This window comes from Sorghum bicolor, chromosome 1 (assembly GCF_000003195.3).
Source record: "Sorghum bicolor cultivar BTx623 chromosome 1, Sorghum_bicolor_NCBIv3, whole genome shotgun sequence".
NCBI lineage: Eukaryota > Viridiplantae > Streptophyta > Magnoliopsida > Poales > Poaceae > Sorghum > Sorghum bicolor.
The window spans coordinates 20,768,806-20,783,554 of NC_012870.2; the positions used below are offsets into that span (position 1 = coordinate 20,768,806).

Below are 14,749 nucleotides of genomic sequence, written 5' to 3' on the forward strand. Positions count from 1 at the left end.
TTTATGACAAACACAAATATATATATATATATATATATATATATATATATATATATATATATATATATATATATATATATATATATATATATATATATATATATAATCAGCATATATGTTAGTTTGTTGAATGTTGCAAATATGTAGCCCATAAGAGCAACTCCAATAGTTTGGCTAAAATTAATTGTAAAATTCTATTGTTTGGCTATTTTGTCGAATAGAAATTTCTAAAAAAAGAAGAGATCTACAACAATCTTGTTATTTTACAAATTCTATATATAACCACCGAAAATCAAGGAAAAGCCAACTTCCTATTCTAGAAAATTAGATAGCATATTAGTTAGAGTCTACTTTTTGCTATACAAGTTTTGAAATAACATAAACAACAAGAATAGTTAAACTCTTGAAGTTGCTCTAAACCTATAGTAGAACAACTAGTAGCGGCAGCCCATGAACTCATAGAAAGAAACCCCACCGACAGCATTCCTGAAGCGGTTGCGGCGGCGGTTCAATGGTCTTTGTAGGCTTTCTCATATATGGCTCCCCCTCAACGCCTTTCTCATATATGGTCTTTCTCATACTATTTTACACCCTAGGTGTATATATAAGTGCTATTCTACACCCTAGGTGTAGAATACTATTCTACACCGCAAGTCAAAATTGAGCAGAAAAAATACTGAGCAATACTCAACAACGTTCAGTATCATCCAGTCGTACATCCAGGACCGCGAAATACTGAATAATACCGAAACACGGGTACTGAAACAATACTGAAATTTGTTCAGTATAACACTTTGGTGTAGAATAGTATTCTACACCTAGGGTGTATATATATATATATATATATATATATATATATATATATATATATATATATATATATATATATATATATATTGAAGGTTTTGTTTTTCTTTTTTTTGTTGCGTTCTGATTTTTTTAAAGAAATGTTGTATTGTGTTCTTGTAACATAGATAAAGAATTTATATATACTTTGATTATTACCAGAGGCGATACTAGGCTCACTTTGCCTAGTGCCTTGTTACCAAGATAAACAAATATTTTATCTAGCATATATTTTAAAAAAATTATATGTACTACTTAAGGTGTGCATCAGAATCAATTTTGTATTAATTTTATCTCTAATTACTATTGCACATATGTATTGAAAATTTTTTATATGTGGAATACCCAGCCGTAAAATCATACCCAGCCGTAAAATCATGGCTCCGCCACTGGCTCCAGGCGTTTGCCGGTGCCTCCGAACACCCGGAAGGAGCAGCCGGGGAACGGAGGTGGCAGTCAGCCAGCGAAACGGACGAGTTTCACCGTACGCCGGCTGAAGGTAAAAATGCACTTGCGACTTGCGAGTTCCGTTTCGTCAATTAATATCAGTGCGTACATTGATATAGCACATTCTTCCACGGACACAATTATTTCCAGCACGATCGCTAGCTAGTCGCTCGTGAATGAACAAAGAATACATACACCACGCTTCCCCTTTAGTTTCTTTCTTCTTGGCAGGTAAGGTAGGTAACCACCGGCGAACTCTACCGACGAATCGAAGCACTCACGGCCATGCATGCCTGCATGGGGGCTTCCGTCGTCTCACTTGTGTGCACTGTGCACGAACGACGACGCCTAGCTCTCGCTCTCACCAACTGGTGTCTGGTGACAGACATGTCATGATAGGCGTTGTTGGAGAAGCGGCGTTAGTTTCATGTGGATGGCGAGCTGAGGCTTCTGGTCAGTTCAGGCTCTGCTGGTTTCCGGGCGCTTCCTTCGGCGGAGGCTGTTTCGTCTTCAGGCTGATGCGCCTCCTCTCCCTCTCCTTGAGGTGAATCTGCGTGTACAACTCAATGTAACCATATATATATATATATAAAATGATAAAGGATTTCAGCGGATGCATGCATGGGCTCATATGTATACCGAAGAGATATTTGACGCTTGGTCGCTTTGCCTTCTCCTTCTTCTTCAGCTCAGCTGTGCAGGAGGCGCAAGGTGTATCAGTTGAAAAACACAATAACTGCATGGTCTGAATGAATGAAGACTTGGTTATCCTGCCAGATCCTCCAACTTTTTTTGTGTGGCTTGTCACCTAAATTCATTTATAGTACTACTCATATGCACAGAACTGAAGCTGGAAATAAGTACTGTACCCATGCCGGGGACATCGTGATCGTTCACAAGTTCAAAGTTCTTGTAGGTGTAACCCACAAAATTCAGATCCTTTGAAGAAAGCATCTGGAGGAAAACACATAAACGAAAATAAAATTTAAAGATGCAGTGCAGCAATTTAAATTATGTTAAGGTATAATTACCTTTCTCCAAGGGCCCGTCTTTGCTGAACACTGAACACTATCTGAGGACTGCGAAAACACCACACAAATATATTCAAATCTAATAATTCCGGTGAGTGAGAACCAAAAAGCACGTTTCTTTATAAACAACAACAGTTACCTCTTCAAATTTCTCAAAGTTCTGAGTGTCCAACTCGTCTGTGACTTGAGGCAGATACGCAGCTTCTATTTCATATAGCTTATCCCATTCTAATCCACTGAACCAGGGGTGCCCCTAATGTTACACATACAAAGTACTATGAGCAAAAGTTCAGTAGCATCTGTTTGGGGGTGTGTTGCCATACTTAACAAACACATAACAACCTTTATTTCTTCTGCGCCTTTTGTCCCGAGGCGTTGGTCGACATTACAAAGTAGTTTACTTATGAGATCTTTCGCATCTGCTGTTAGCCTCGCTTCTTCAGGAAATTTCAAATGTGTTCTCCAATTTACTATCTGTTTTTGCACATATAGGCATGATCTAAATAAAGGACACTGGAATAAAATAGAGACGACTGAACCTAGAAACAGTTGAATTGGAAGATGAGCATGCTCCAATCACCGGAAACTCGGAAAGACCCTGAAGGTATCCATGCTAAAAGCTTAAAATGTGTTACCTTTCTACAGGTTGTCATAGGCTCATCTGAATAAAATGGAGGATAACCCACTAGCATTTCGTACATAATCGCACCAAGGGACCACCTGGAAACATGAAATTTGTTTTTATTTAAACTCAAACTCAATAATAAGATCAATGGTGCAAGCAGTACTGGAAGAGATGCTTATTGCTTACCAATCACATTCCATCCCATAGCCCTTCTTCAGAAGAACTTCTGGAGCGATGTAGTCTGGTGTTCCAACAGTTGAGTAAGCCTGCAATCATTTAACTAATCACTTGTCAAAACTTGGAAGTACAAGTTATAAAGAAGGTATTACCAAATAGATTATGACATATAAATTGTAAAACATAATGGAGTCACAACCGATGATGGCATTGTGTTAGTTACTGACCAAAGTTCTTCTATTCTTCTGCCAGTGCTCCAACTGTTCTTGCTGTGAGCGCTTTGGCATCGACTGCTGCTTCCCATCCCCATGCACCGACGATGATTTCGTAGGCGTAACGTCCTTTTCGTTCAGGTCTGGGAAGTTGGAATAGTCTAACGGCTTACACAATCCAAAATCTGACAATCTCAAGTGACCATACTTATCCAGTAGCAGGTTATCAGGCTTGATATCTCTGCAGGTTCAGGTACTGAACTCATCATAAACAACACATCAGCAGCGGTACTGAACACGATCGCACTCTCTGCATACCTGTGGATGTAGTTGTGCCTGTGGATCGCTTCAATCGCAAGAACCGTCTCACCAACGTAGAACCTGGCCTCATCTTCAGTCAATGTGTCTTTCCTCATGAGAAGCGTCATCATGTCGCCTCCTGGGAGGTATTCCATGATCAGGTACAGGTACTCACTGTCCTGGAATGAGCAATATAGTTTGACAATGCAGTGGTGATCCACTTCTGCAAGAAGATTCCTTTCAGCTCTAACATGCTCAACCTGTGAAACAAACCAAACAAAGCAGTCAGAAAAAGGAACAGTGGATACAAAGATGAATTCAGACCTTTGATAGAAATAGCTCTACCTGACCTCGACGAAGCATTTCAGACTTTTTAAGCTTCTTCATCGCATAGACATTTCCTGTGGTCTTCTCTCTGCAGACTCTGACCTAGAAGAAAACCATTGTGCCAAGCAAAAACGATTTTATAAAAATAGAGAGAATTGGATACAGAATGATCGATTATTCGCATGTAATGTAGCTTTACCTCACCAAATGCTCCCTTGCCTATCATCGTTAGCAAGTCAAAATCCTCGACGCTCATTTTATGCCTTTGCAAGCGCATGTACTCCGTCTCTTTCTTCTCAAACTGCTTCAGGATGTTGTGAACCTCCTCTTCGGACACATCAGCGTCTGCTAATTTCTTTTCTAGACTACACCGTCTACATGACAACAATGCAAAAGATGAGAAATCATCGGTAGTGATAAATTCTTTTGGGAAAGATATATAATCATATCGAACATATCAATTTCATCACACGAAGCAGCTTGTGGAAAGACAATTACCCTAATACACATCATGCATTATTCTTTCAGGATGGAATTTAACAACAAACGATTCTAGAAACTCTTGTCAAGGTTATCTTTGGAACAGTTTATGTTTGTTAGTCATTCTGGAGGTGGTGTGACAATTGATTCAAGTGCACCCGCTGCATATATGAGTGCAGAAACAAATTAGAATGTACTCATTGACAGTCAAAATCACATTGCCCCAGGAGACAGAGCTACATTGATTATGGGCGCAGAAATAAATTAACAGATCAAACTACATTGCACAGGCGAATGAATAACTGCACGGATCCTTACCTTTCTTTCCTGTCCTGCACTTGCTTCATTTGCTCCTTGTAGTGTTTCTCAATGTACTGCTTGGCCGCCGCAACCCTCTGCTTGGTTGCACTCGATGGCGCATCATCGCCGGATTCCTTGCCATTGGGAGGCAATTCCTTCTTCTTTCCAATGGATTTCTCCCGCGTTTGGAGCTTGGTGAACCAGCTCCTCGCTGAATCCATTACGGGCAAGAGAAGAGGGAAACAATTGCGGCACCACGATCCCAACTAATTCTATAAGCCTATACACAATTGTCCATATAGAAACTGCATCCGGAAAGCAATCTTAAATTGAAGTACAAATTTAGTGTGATCTATCTACAAGTGAACAGCCCAAGAAATAAAAGAGATCATTAGAATTTTGTTGTGCGGTGCTCCAAAGTAAAGGGGAAATTTCGATCTGGAATTCAGGCATAGAGCGGCGAAATATAGTCATTAAATTTTTAGGCAACTCGAGAAAGGTGGTGGAAGAGAAGCGGGGTCAATGGCTACAAACAGGGATATGCTAAAAATGCTCCGTAGAACGAGTGGTTTTGGTTGAGACATAAGAGACCAGCAAATTTCAAAACCTGTGAGGCTAGGCTATAATTGGTAATCGCTTTATCATAGGAATGGCTAGTATTTCCAAATTCTTTTGGGAGTTATTAGGGCATAGTTCGTGGAAATTCTAGAATGATTTGGATCAGAACCCAGGACGGCATGATTAGTCTGACGAACACGTCTTAATCTGAAACTGCAATCAACAAGTAGTAGTTGTCACGGCAGCTATACTTTGAATGGAATGACGTATGCCTAACGATAAATTGAAACTTGAGAAAACTGACTGAATACTGCAAACATTCTTTTGCCGCACTTGTAACAGTATTTTCAATCTTTCGCCGGAACATACACATCGAGGTCAGTATGATTCTGGTATTGGTTTGTGAAACATAGCACGAATAAGATAATCAAGAAGGGAGCTGTATCTATATCCAGATATTCTGAACATCCATTCATGTGGCGAGATGGGTAACACAACTCTGGAAAATGTTTTATTTCTCGGTTGACAACTGGAACTGGAACGCTGATCAGTCATTTTTAACCATTCAATTTCGCAGGCCAGATCAAAGTCTTGTTCAGTACTTCAGCTACCCATTCCCCTTCTTCAGATAAACAAACAATAGATCATGCATCCATCATTAGAATGCTGCCCATCCAGCTCCTGTGCTCTTTGTTTGTCCGGGTTCAGCCGATGAAGGTAGATTTTGCTGCGTATCAAATACATGGTGAGTAAATAAAATAACCATAAAACAAAGGCCTCCAAAATTTAATTTAGATGGCCATTCTAAGTTTTTATGTATACTTATCCAACTGAATGAAGAATATCAGACATTCTTTTTATTTGTTATAGACTTATTAGTTTCATTTGACTAGGGGCACCTAGAATAGAGGTGACAAGATTGACCAGATCCAAATGAACAGCTTCTTTTTTACTTGTTTAAGCACAGAGGATTGCTTTAACATGCGTAGTGTAGCTTAAATCTTGTCTTATTATCAGTTTACGAAATTGGCTAGTATGTGCATGGGACAGCTCCATGTGATGTTAGTAGTGCTCCATTCTAGACAGCAATACTCTAAATTGTAAGGCACCAAATAGAAAGCCTCACCTTTATAGCAGAAAGATCTGAAAAAGGATCATTATTTCTCTTCGTGGGTTCTTTTGGAGCCCTGATTCCTGCAGTATGTCCAGAATTCATCCTTGCAGCTGCAGGGTCGTTAGGTGGAGGCGGAAGAGGAGATCGAAGCTTCCCAGCTGCACCTGGAGGTGGTGCAAGAAGCATGCTTGTCTTCGGTTTTGCTGTGGTCCCTCCAGATAAACCAGCAGCTGAAAGCATACCACTTCCAGTTGATGGCTTGTTTTTTACAGTTATCCTAATGGTTTCACCCTCCTAAAACAAAATGAACACCATTGAAGTTCATGCAAGTACCAGAGATAATGTACATGAACACACTGACAGATACAAGACATGGACACGACAGTGCTCCTGTGTAAACCAGTATGATGCTATGTGAGAAATTTACAGCACAAACTACAAATTTACAAAAGGTGCAATATTCACTTTCTTGTTGAGCATGACCACACAACATTGGCAGATTGATTAACTAGTAACTCGTAACGTACATAACATGGGCTTTGTTCACATATGCAGAAGGCTGAGAAGTCATAACTCTTTTCTTTTCAACAAATTGAGGATCCTTCTGGACCAATTTGTATGAATCATGTCACACCAAACAGGTCCAACAAAAGTTGCAGAAATAATAGGCTCATTATTTGGTTCCAGTGATTAAAAAAAAAATCCACCTATCTGAAAATTGTTATGGGAACAAATTGACTGCCTGGATAAAAGTCTAAGAGAGTATTATTTGTGAGAAAGCTTGATATATTTCTATGAATTGATTGTGTTACTTCAGAGTTCAGACAAACCAATAGCAGAAATACAGAACAAGGTCATCTATAAGCCCAATCAACTGACTAAAATTTGTTATTTTGCTTGGACGTCAGTATCATCTAGTCATCTTGATGCCTAATCTGCTAAGAACAAGTCAGTAAGCTACAAGCTTGTGTTCTGAATCGGTGATCAGCTTTAGAATTCTTGATACATGGTTATGCAACACGTATGGTAGTATCACTTTTTACATGATTTGAAAACCAGCCTTGGTCTATTTGTTATGCAAATCAGAAAAACTATTTCAGCAAATGGCATATTGGATTATCAGGCAATTTCTCTATAATTCCTTTTGAGTCAGTTCACGAAGTTAGCTGATCGTGGCCAGCTACACATTATCATTTTCTACTAGTCTACTTGCATAGATTGCTAGTTTTAACAAAGATAAACAACAAAACTTCCTAGCTCATTCTCTAAAGTACAGAACATTCTACCATTCAGAGGAAGCAATAACAAAAGGAATTAGTCAAACAATAAAAGAGAGAGAGAGAGAGAGAGAGAGAGAGAGAGAGAGAGAGAGAGAGAGAGAGAGAGAGAACAAGTGCTTTCAGCTCACCTTGAGTCGGCGATTGACGGCCGGATGTATATCAATCTCGCCACCGCCAGTCTCCTCGCCGCCAGCGCCGGCGGTCTCCTTCTCCTGCTCCCTCTTGACGTACTTCTCGTGGTCGGAGAGGGCGACGTTAAAGTCGAACGCCTCGTTGCGCTCGTTAAAGCCGAGCCCGACGAAGGCGTGCTTCCCCCTGCCGTCCTCGATGCGGAGCACGAAGTAGCGGGAGGAGTCGAGCACGGTCTCGACGGCGCTCTCCCGCTGCCCCGGCAGCACAAAGCAGGCGGCGAAGAGCTCCCCCGTGGCCGGGTCCTCGAGCCGGATCTCGCAGCGGTCACCGCAGGACACCACGCGGAGGCGGCCCGACCAGATCTTGTCCGACTGCAGCCACTCGCCGCACTTGTAGCCGCCGCTGGTGGTGCGGGGCGGGATCTTGTACACTGACACCTCGCGCACCACCAGCAGCGTGTGCTCGAAGGCCTCCTCCTCCTCGGCCAGTGACGACGCCATGATCCCGCGTTGTCCCCTCAAAACTCACGGCTTCCTCACTGATGCAATCCAAGAACAGGTAATGGGTAACGGGATCAGGTCACGACAAGAGGGAAATGAACCAGTAGAGATCTGGATCACCTCGAGCACGATCTGAGCCAAGATGATATTTCTGTGCTATATTTTCGTAGGATTTTTGGCGGTTGGGAGGTTTGGATTGGGGTTCTCGAGGAGAGGAGAAAAAAGGTTGAGGAGAAGACGTGGGATCGAAGGGTGGAAGGTGGGGGGAGGAGGAATGCACAAATCAGAATGTCACGTTTTACGATTTGGTCCTTCCTCTTGGGTTGATTTTTGCTACAAGTTTTTTTTTCTTTTGCATGCGGTTTTTTATTTAGGCCTTGTTTATTTATACTGAAATCCAAAAACTTTTTAAGATTTTTCGTCATAACAAATCTTATGGCACATACATGGAGCATTAAATATAGATAAAAAATAACTCATTTCACAATTTGTTGTAATTTGAGAAACGAATCTTTTGATCCTAACAAGTCCATGGTTAGTCAATAATTACCAAATACAAACGAAAGTGTTACAGTACCCACAAACTTTTTACCTAGGAGAGGCCTTACAAACATGGCATTTGTGCATCTCGTAGCAGAGTTCTTTTTTTATGACCAAGATCACACGAGACTATATATATCCAACGAGCCGTGCTGGGCCGACACAGCCCGATGTCGAGTCGTGTTGTGTCACAGGTCGTCGGGCTGTTATGGATCGTCGAGTCTATCGGGTCATGCCTCTACTAGCTTCGTGCTTAGCCTTTGGCCCAAGGCACAACCCATGGGTCAGTTTTCGTGTCATGCCGGCCCGTCCAGCATGTCGTGTCGTGCCGCCTCACGACCTATCAAGTCGATAACAACTCATTTTCATCAATATTTTCACCAAATGTTATATATATATATATATATATATATATATATATATCACAACTACACTAACAGTTCATTTAGACTGCTACTGGACTGACCATTGGAATGGACCATGCCCGTACCTTGCCATGTACCTAGGTGCCTGTCTAGGCACGACGTGGTTCCTCGGGCCTTGGCGGTCTGGGCCTAGTGGCCATCGGGCCAGGCCATGGGTCGGGCCACTGAGCCGCGGGCTACATGGCCATGTATACACCACACCAACCAATTGAGTTGGAGTATCCCAACATAAGGGAGAGATATAACAACTAGAACTAGTTTAGATGCATCTATTTCTTCAAGGGGTTTGAGAGAGAAATTGGTTTAGTCCTCTCAATCCCCTTTAATGCATAGAGAAATGATTTATTCATACAAGTCCAAAAATCATTTTTTAGAGAATATATATCCATAATAATTTGTAGAGATTTCCTTCAAATATGATAGTTTTAGTAAGCTTTCATCAACCAGTAACAATTAATTTGCTAGGTTGGAGCTGCATATATTTATTTTATTGATATATATATATATATATATATATCCCTCCGGTCCATTTTATCTGGCGCACATTAGAATGACACGGTCTCCTAGATTGCATTTTGACCATTCATTTACTTTATATTATATTATTTATGCTTATAAACTTATAACCATTGGATAGTATAATTCCTTACAAATCTGATTATATAAAGCTTGTCTTATAATAGTTAATAATTATTAGTCTAATTAATGGTCAAAGTTTTTAAAGTTTGAATCTTGATATGCGTGTGCGCCAGATAAAATGGACTGGAGAGAGTAGTATGTATTTATCTTGAATTCAATAGGAAAACAAACCTTTAACATGAAGTTATACAAGATATTTAAATAGACCGTCAAGTTTGTCAACAAATTATTACAACATTCCTTTATTTGCCTACCAAGATCATAATATAATGGGCACACACACATGTACCTTCAACCCACCTCCTTATGTTGTTGAGATTTCACTTGCACCTTTGACTTTGGTTTTGGAAACTTTGTTGATTTTCTCGTTAGTAGATCAAAGTGAAGGGACACCTACTTTCCTTAATCTTGTGTTGTTGGATAAAATAATCACTACCAAATTTGTCTGGTTTGCTCAGTGCCGAAGACACTCGGCAAAGCCCCAAATGCACCTAGCAAAAGCTTTGTCGAGTGCCACACTCGATAAAAATGAACTACAAAGTTTCATAACTTTTTGAGATCTACTATAATTTTTATTTTAGTTATTTTTCATCCGAGGTCATTTAAAAAATTTGAATTTTAAATTGTTGAAATTCAAGTGTAGTTTTGCATGACAAGATGAACTCAAATAAAAAAAGTTGCGAACTAAAAAATTCTATAACTTCTCAGGATCTGCAAAGTTTATTTTGATCTCATCCAATATGGTGGTTCTAACATTGTTCACAAATTTTATATATCTCTCTTGTAGTTTTATAAAACTTATGAGAGATGTAAATTTTGTAAACATCGCTTTGTTGAATGAAAAATGGCCAAAACAAAAGTTATAGTTATACAACTTTGTAGTAAAAAACTTTTTTATTTGAATTAATTTACTGTTTTAAAATGTACTTTGAAGCAGCTCTTTGCCAAGTGCAAAAATCGGTAAAGCAGTTATTTGCCGAGTGCAAAAAAAATACTCAACAAAGTTTGTTGAGTGTTTTTTTAACTCAGCAAAGAGCCTTGCGAGTGCCCGAAATATTTTAGTTGGCAAATAATTTAGCACTCGATAAAGATAAGATTTCTGGCGGTGAATAGTAATGAAAAATATAGTTTTGCTAGTATATGTAAAAATAATAAAACTAATGTTATAGTATCGTGAAACCAAATGTTATTGAGATTATAGGAATGCAAGCAGGGCGGCTTATTAACATAACCCGCCGGCCCGCCCTACAAAATTATTATCTCTAAACAGTGCAGTCTAAACGCAAATTTGATGCGGGGTACTCACAATGCAAAACTCTATCACAGAGTCCAAGACAATTAATTACATATTATTTATGGTATTTTGTTGATGTGGCAACATATTTATTGAAGAAAGAGATAGAAAAAGTAAGACTCCAAGTTTTATTTAGACTCTAAGTCCATATTGTTCGAGGTAATAAATAACTTTAGATTCTACTTCCTCTGTCTCTGAAAGCTGCAACTTCTAGAGTTGTCCTAAGCAATGTTTTCTGATCGTCCGATTAATCACGATTAATCGCGATTAATCGTCCTTATCGGTACTTAGCACTCAATCAGGACCTTTGATTCGATCAGAGCGATCAGAAACCTGATCGTCCGATTAATCGTCGATTAATCGCGATTAATCGTCTGATCAGATCTCTTGACCGATCAGAGCTAATTGGCAGATTTGCTGCTTTTGGCCTGGGCTACATTTATTTGGGCTAAGCTCATTAGGGTTTCTCTTATATACCTCACCCCCACTCTCTCCTCAGTCCTACACTCCCAACTCCAGCCTTTAGCTGCTGAGCTTGCTGCTCGTGCATCTGCTGAGCTGCTGAGTCTCCTCCCTCCCTTCCAGTTCCAATCCAAGCAGTCCCCCGCTGCCTGCTGCTTCCTCCTCCCTCTTCCCTACTACAACTGCAAGTCTACAACTATATACATATATGATATATAGTGCTACTATATGCTAGACGATTATATGGACGATTAGTTCGATCAGAGGTCGATTAATCGTCCTGATCGTCGATTAATCGTCTTGATCGGTACCAGACCGATAGAAACGATAAGCCGATCAGAAAACATTGGTCCTAAGTCAAACTTTTAAAACTTTGACCAAATTTATAAAAAAATACTAAGATTTATAGTACCAAATTAATACCATTAGATTTATCATTGAATATATGTTCATAAGATACTTTTTTATGTTATAGATATTGATGCTCTTTTCTATAAAGTTGGTCAAAATTAAACAAGTTTGACTGATATGAATTCTAGGAGTTAAAGTTTCCAGAGACAGATGGAGTATGATAAAGTCTGCATTATAGCATTATAAGGCTAGTCTCAATGTATGTTTCATGAGAGTGTCATGCACAATAAATAGGGTGCTACATAAGAAAAATTGCTGACTTGGCAGGGTCATTAAATGAAGGAGTTTCATTAGATGAAAGAGGAATTTTATCCCCATGAAATTCATGTGGCCTAAGGGAACTCACAATGCAAGACTCTATCACAGAGTCTAAGACACTTAATTACATATTATTTATGGTATTTTGCTGATGTGGCAGCATATTTATTGAAGAAATAGGTAGAAAAAATAAGACTCCAAGTCTTATTTAGACTCCAAGTACACATTGTTCGTGGTAATAAATAACTTTAGACTTAGGGCACTCACAATGCAGACTCTATCATGGAGTCTAAAGTTATTAATTATCTCAAACAATGTGGACTTAGAGTCTAAATAAAACTTGGAGTCTTATTTTTTCTACCTCTTTCTTCAATAAATATGCTGCCACATTAGCAAAATACTATAAATAATATATAATTAATTATATTAGATTTTATGATAGAGTCTTACATTGTGAGTGTCCTAACTGCCCTTGAAAGATCGTGGACTGCTGTGTCCACTGATCAACGTAGTGGATCTGCGAAAATCCCGCAAACTACCGCATTAGTGGGGCACGGCACCCCAACGGGGAACGCCGCATAGGACTTGCCGCACCAGCTACCGCGTCCCGGTGATTTTTTTTTATTTTTAGCCCAAAAATGAAACAATTTTCAATTTTGACACGGTTTCGAAAAAATTTTCAAAACTAGGCCGTTTGGCCCCGCCACCATGCATGGCGGGACAAAAACACTGCACCCCGCCATGCATGGTGGCAGGGTTGAAGTGCCACGTGGCGCCCGGGTGGGCGGGGCCGGCTGACGTGGACCCCGCCACCGGCCATGGCGGGGTACGGGGACCCCGCCACCGATCATGGCGGGTTGCAACCCCGCCGCGCATCATGGCGGGGTGCACCCGCGCCCTACTTAGTCGGCCGAACGGCCATCTCTTCTCATTTGTCTCCCTCTCTCACCCCGAGTGTCTCTCTTTCTCTCCCTCTCTCACACCCGAGCTCCGCTCTTCTCCGGTGCCCCTCCGCGTCGTCCTTCACCTCCATTGCCCCTCCTCGGCGCCCCTCTCCGCTGCGTATTCCTTGCCTCGTCGTTCTTCACGGTTGTTTTCCCAGCCACCCCTCGTTTGGATAAGGTAAATTTCTTACAACCTTTACGTTTTCATAGTTTAGATAAGTTCATTTGGTTATTTTTAATATGTTTAGTAAATCTCTTGTTACGTTACTTTGTTTAGTTATGTGAGTTGTGTTGAATTATTTTCGCGTTTTTAGATGGAGGACTCGTATCGTGAGTCTATTTGGCGAAAAAAGGGTCGTCCTAGAGAGTTGTACCCCGATGTGTCTTGCAAGGATGCCCCCGTGCCTCCCGAGGAACCTATTCCAAATTGTGATTGTGGACATCCGGCACACGTGAGCCAGTCGAGACATCCGGATACTGCGGCACGTTGCTTCTATACTTGTTATAGTTATAGCGTAAGTCACTGTGCCCTTTGTTTTTCTTATTGGTTTTTTTATCTTTTTGTTCCCAATGAGACAATTGAAACTCTTTTGTAGCCCTACTTCCGGTGCTTTTTCTTCCAATGGATCGACGGGCCGGACAAGTTTGACCCAAGAATTCTGCTTTTCTACCCCGGCGTTGATCATTGCAAACGTGAGTTGTTTACTCGCTGGGTTCCGCCCCCCCTAACCCTCCTCCTATGACGGAGGAAGAGAAGGCCGTCGCCTCTGCACGGCGGCTCGAGGATCCTCCAAAGTGTCATTGCGGAGAACAAGCCGTGATAAATCCACGGAATGAACTAGAGTTCGTTTGTCCTCTGCGGCGTGAAGTAAGTTTTGATTCAATCTTAAAATTTCAGTTGATATATGTGTGTTCTAATGTGTTCTTTTTGTAGGATCGTGGTTTTCGAAAGTGTCGTTTCGCGGAGTGGATCTATGGTCCAAAGAGCCATTGGCCAGAGCCTGAGAAGCAGGAGGAGGTTCCAGAGTGGAAGAAGAAGCGGAGGTCTATTGCGCCTCCCGTGATGTGCAAATGTGGTGTTGAAGCTAGCTACGGCCTAGTTCCTTCAGGTCTTGGGATTGGCCACTTCTGTGGCCACATGATCGACTATGATGAGGTTTGCTAGGACTGTGCACATTTAGTACTAGTATACTCATATATTTGTTTTTGTACGCTAACTTTGTATTCATATATTTCCCGTAACAGAGCACTCAGAAATGCAAATGGGAATCATCTGATGATGTGTTTAAGTTCAAAGATGAGTATAAGGCAAGAGTAGCAGTTCGCAAGACGAGAGGTTATCCTGCAAACTACGTCACTGATTTTGTGAAGGACCATAAGAAGAAAATGCTTGCATTCGCCCAGGAGTTGCGTGTTCGTAACCCTACGAGTATTGCATGGAAGAAGT

General features: G+C 40.7%; 2 protein-coding genes across 2 annotated transcripts; both read right to left on the bottom strand.

The window, feature by feature from the left end:
• LOC8067426 (serine/threonine-protein kinase tricorner) lies at nucleotides 1,353-5,464 on the bottom strand. The gene is made up of 13 exons (XM_021451292.1): nucleotides 4,764-5,464; nucleotides 4,165-4,339; nucleotides 3,984-4,067; nucleotides 3,657-3,898; nucleotides 3,354-3,579; nucleotides 3,136-3,215; nucleotides 2,960-3,044; nucleotides 2,667-2,798; nucleotides 2,464-2,577; nucleotides 2,325-2,372; nucleotides 2,163-2,247; nucleotides 1,933-1,986; nucleotides 1,353-1,843 (listed from the first exon to the last, which is right to left on the bottom strand). Exons 1-13 carry the CDS (start codon nucleotides 4,964-4,966, stop codon nucleotides 1,719-1,721), a joined length of 1,653 nt encoding a protein of 550 aa, XP_021306967.1. The 5' UTR covers nucleotides 4,967-5,464; the 3' UTR covers nucleotides 1,353-1,718.
• Nucleotides 5,604-8,620, bottom strand: LOC8067427 (uncharacterized protein At1g03900). Its single transcript, XM_021451293.1, has 4 exons — nucleotides 8,450-8,620; nucleotides 7,826-8,367; nucleotides 6,430-6,711; nucleotides 5,604-6,030 (listed from the first exon to the last, which is right to left on the bottom strand). Exons 2-4 carry the CDS (start codon nucleotides 8,327-8,329, stop codon nucleotides 5,962-5,964), a joined length of 855 nt encoding a protein of 284 aa, XP_021306968.1. The 5' UTR covers nucleotides 8,330-8,367; nucleotides 8,450-8,620; the 3' UTR covers nucleotides 5,604-5,961.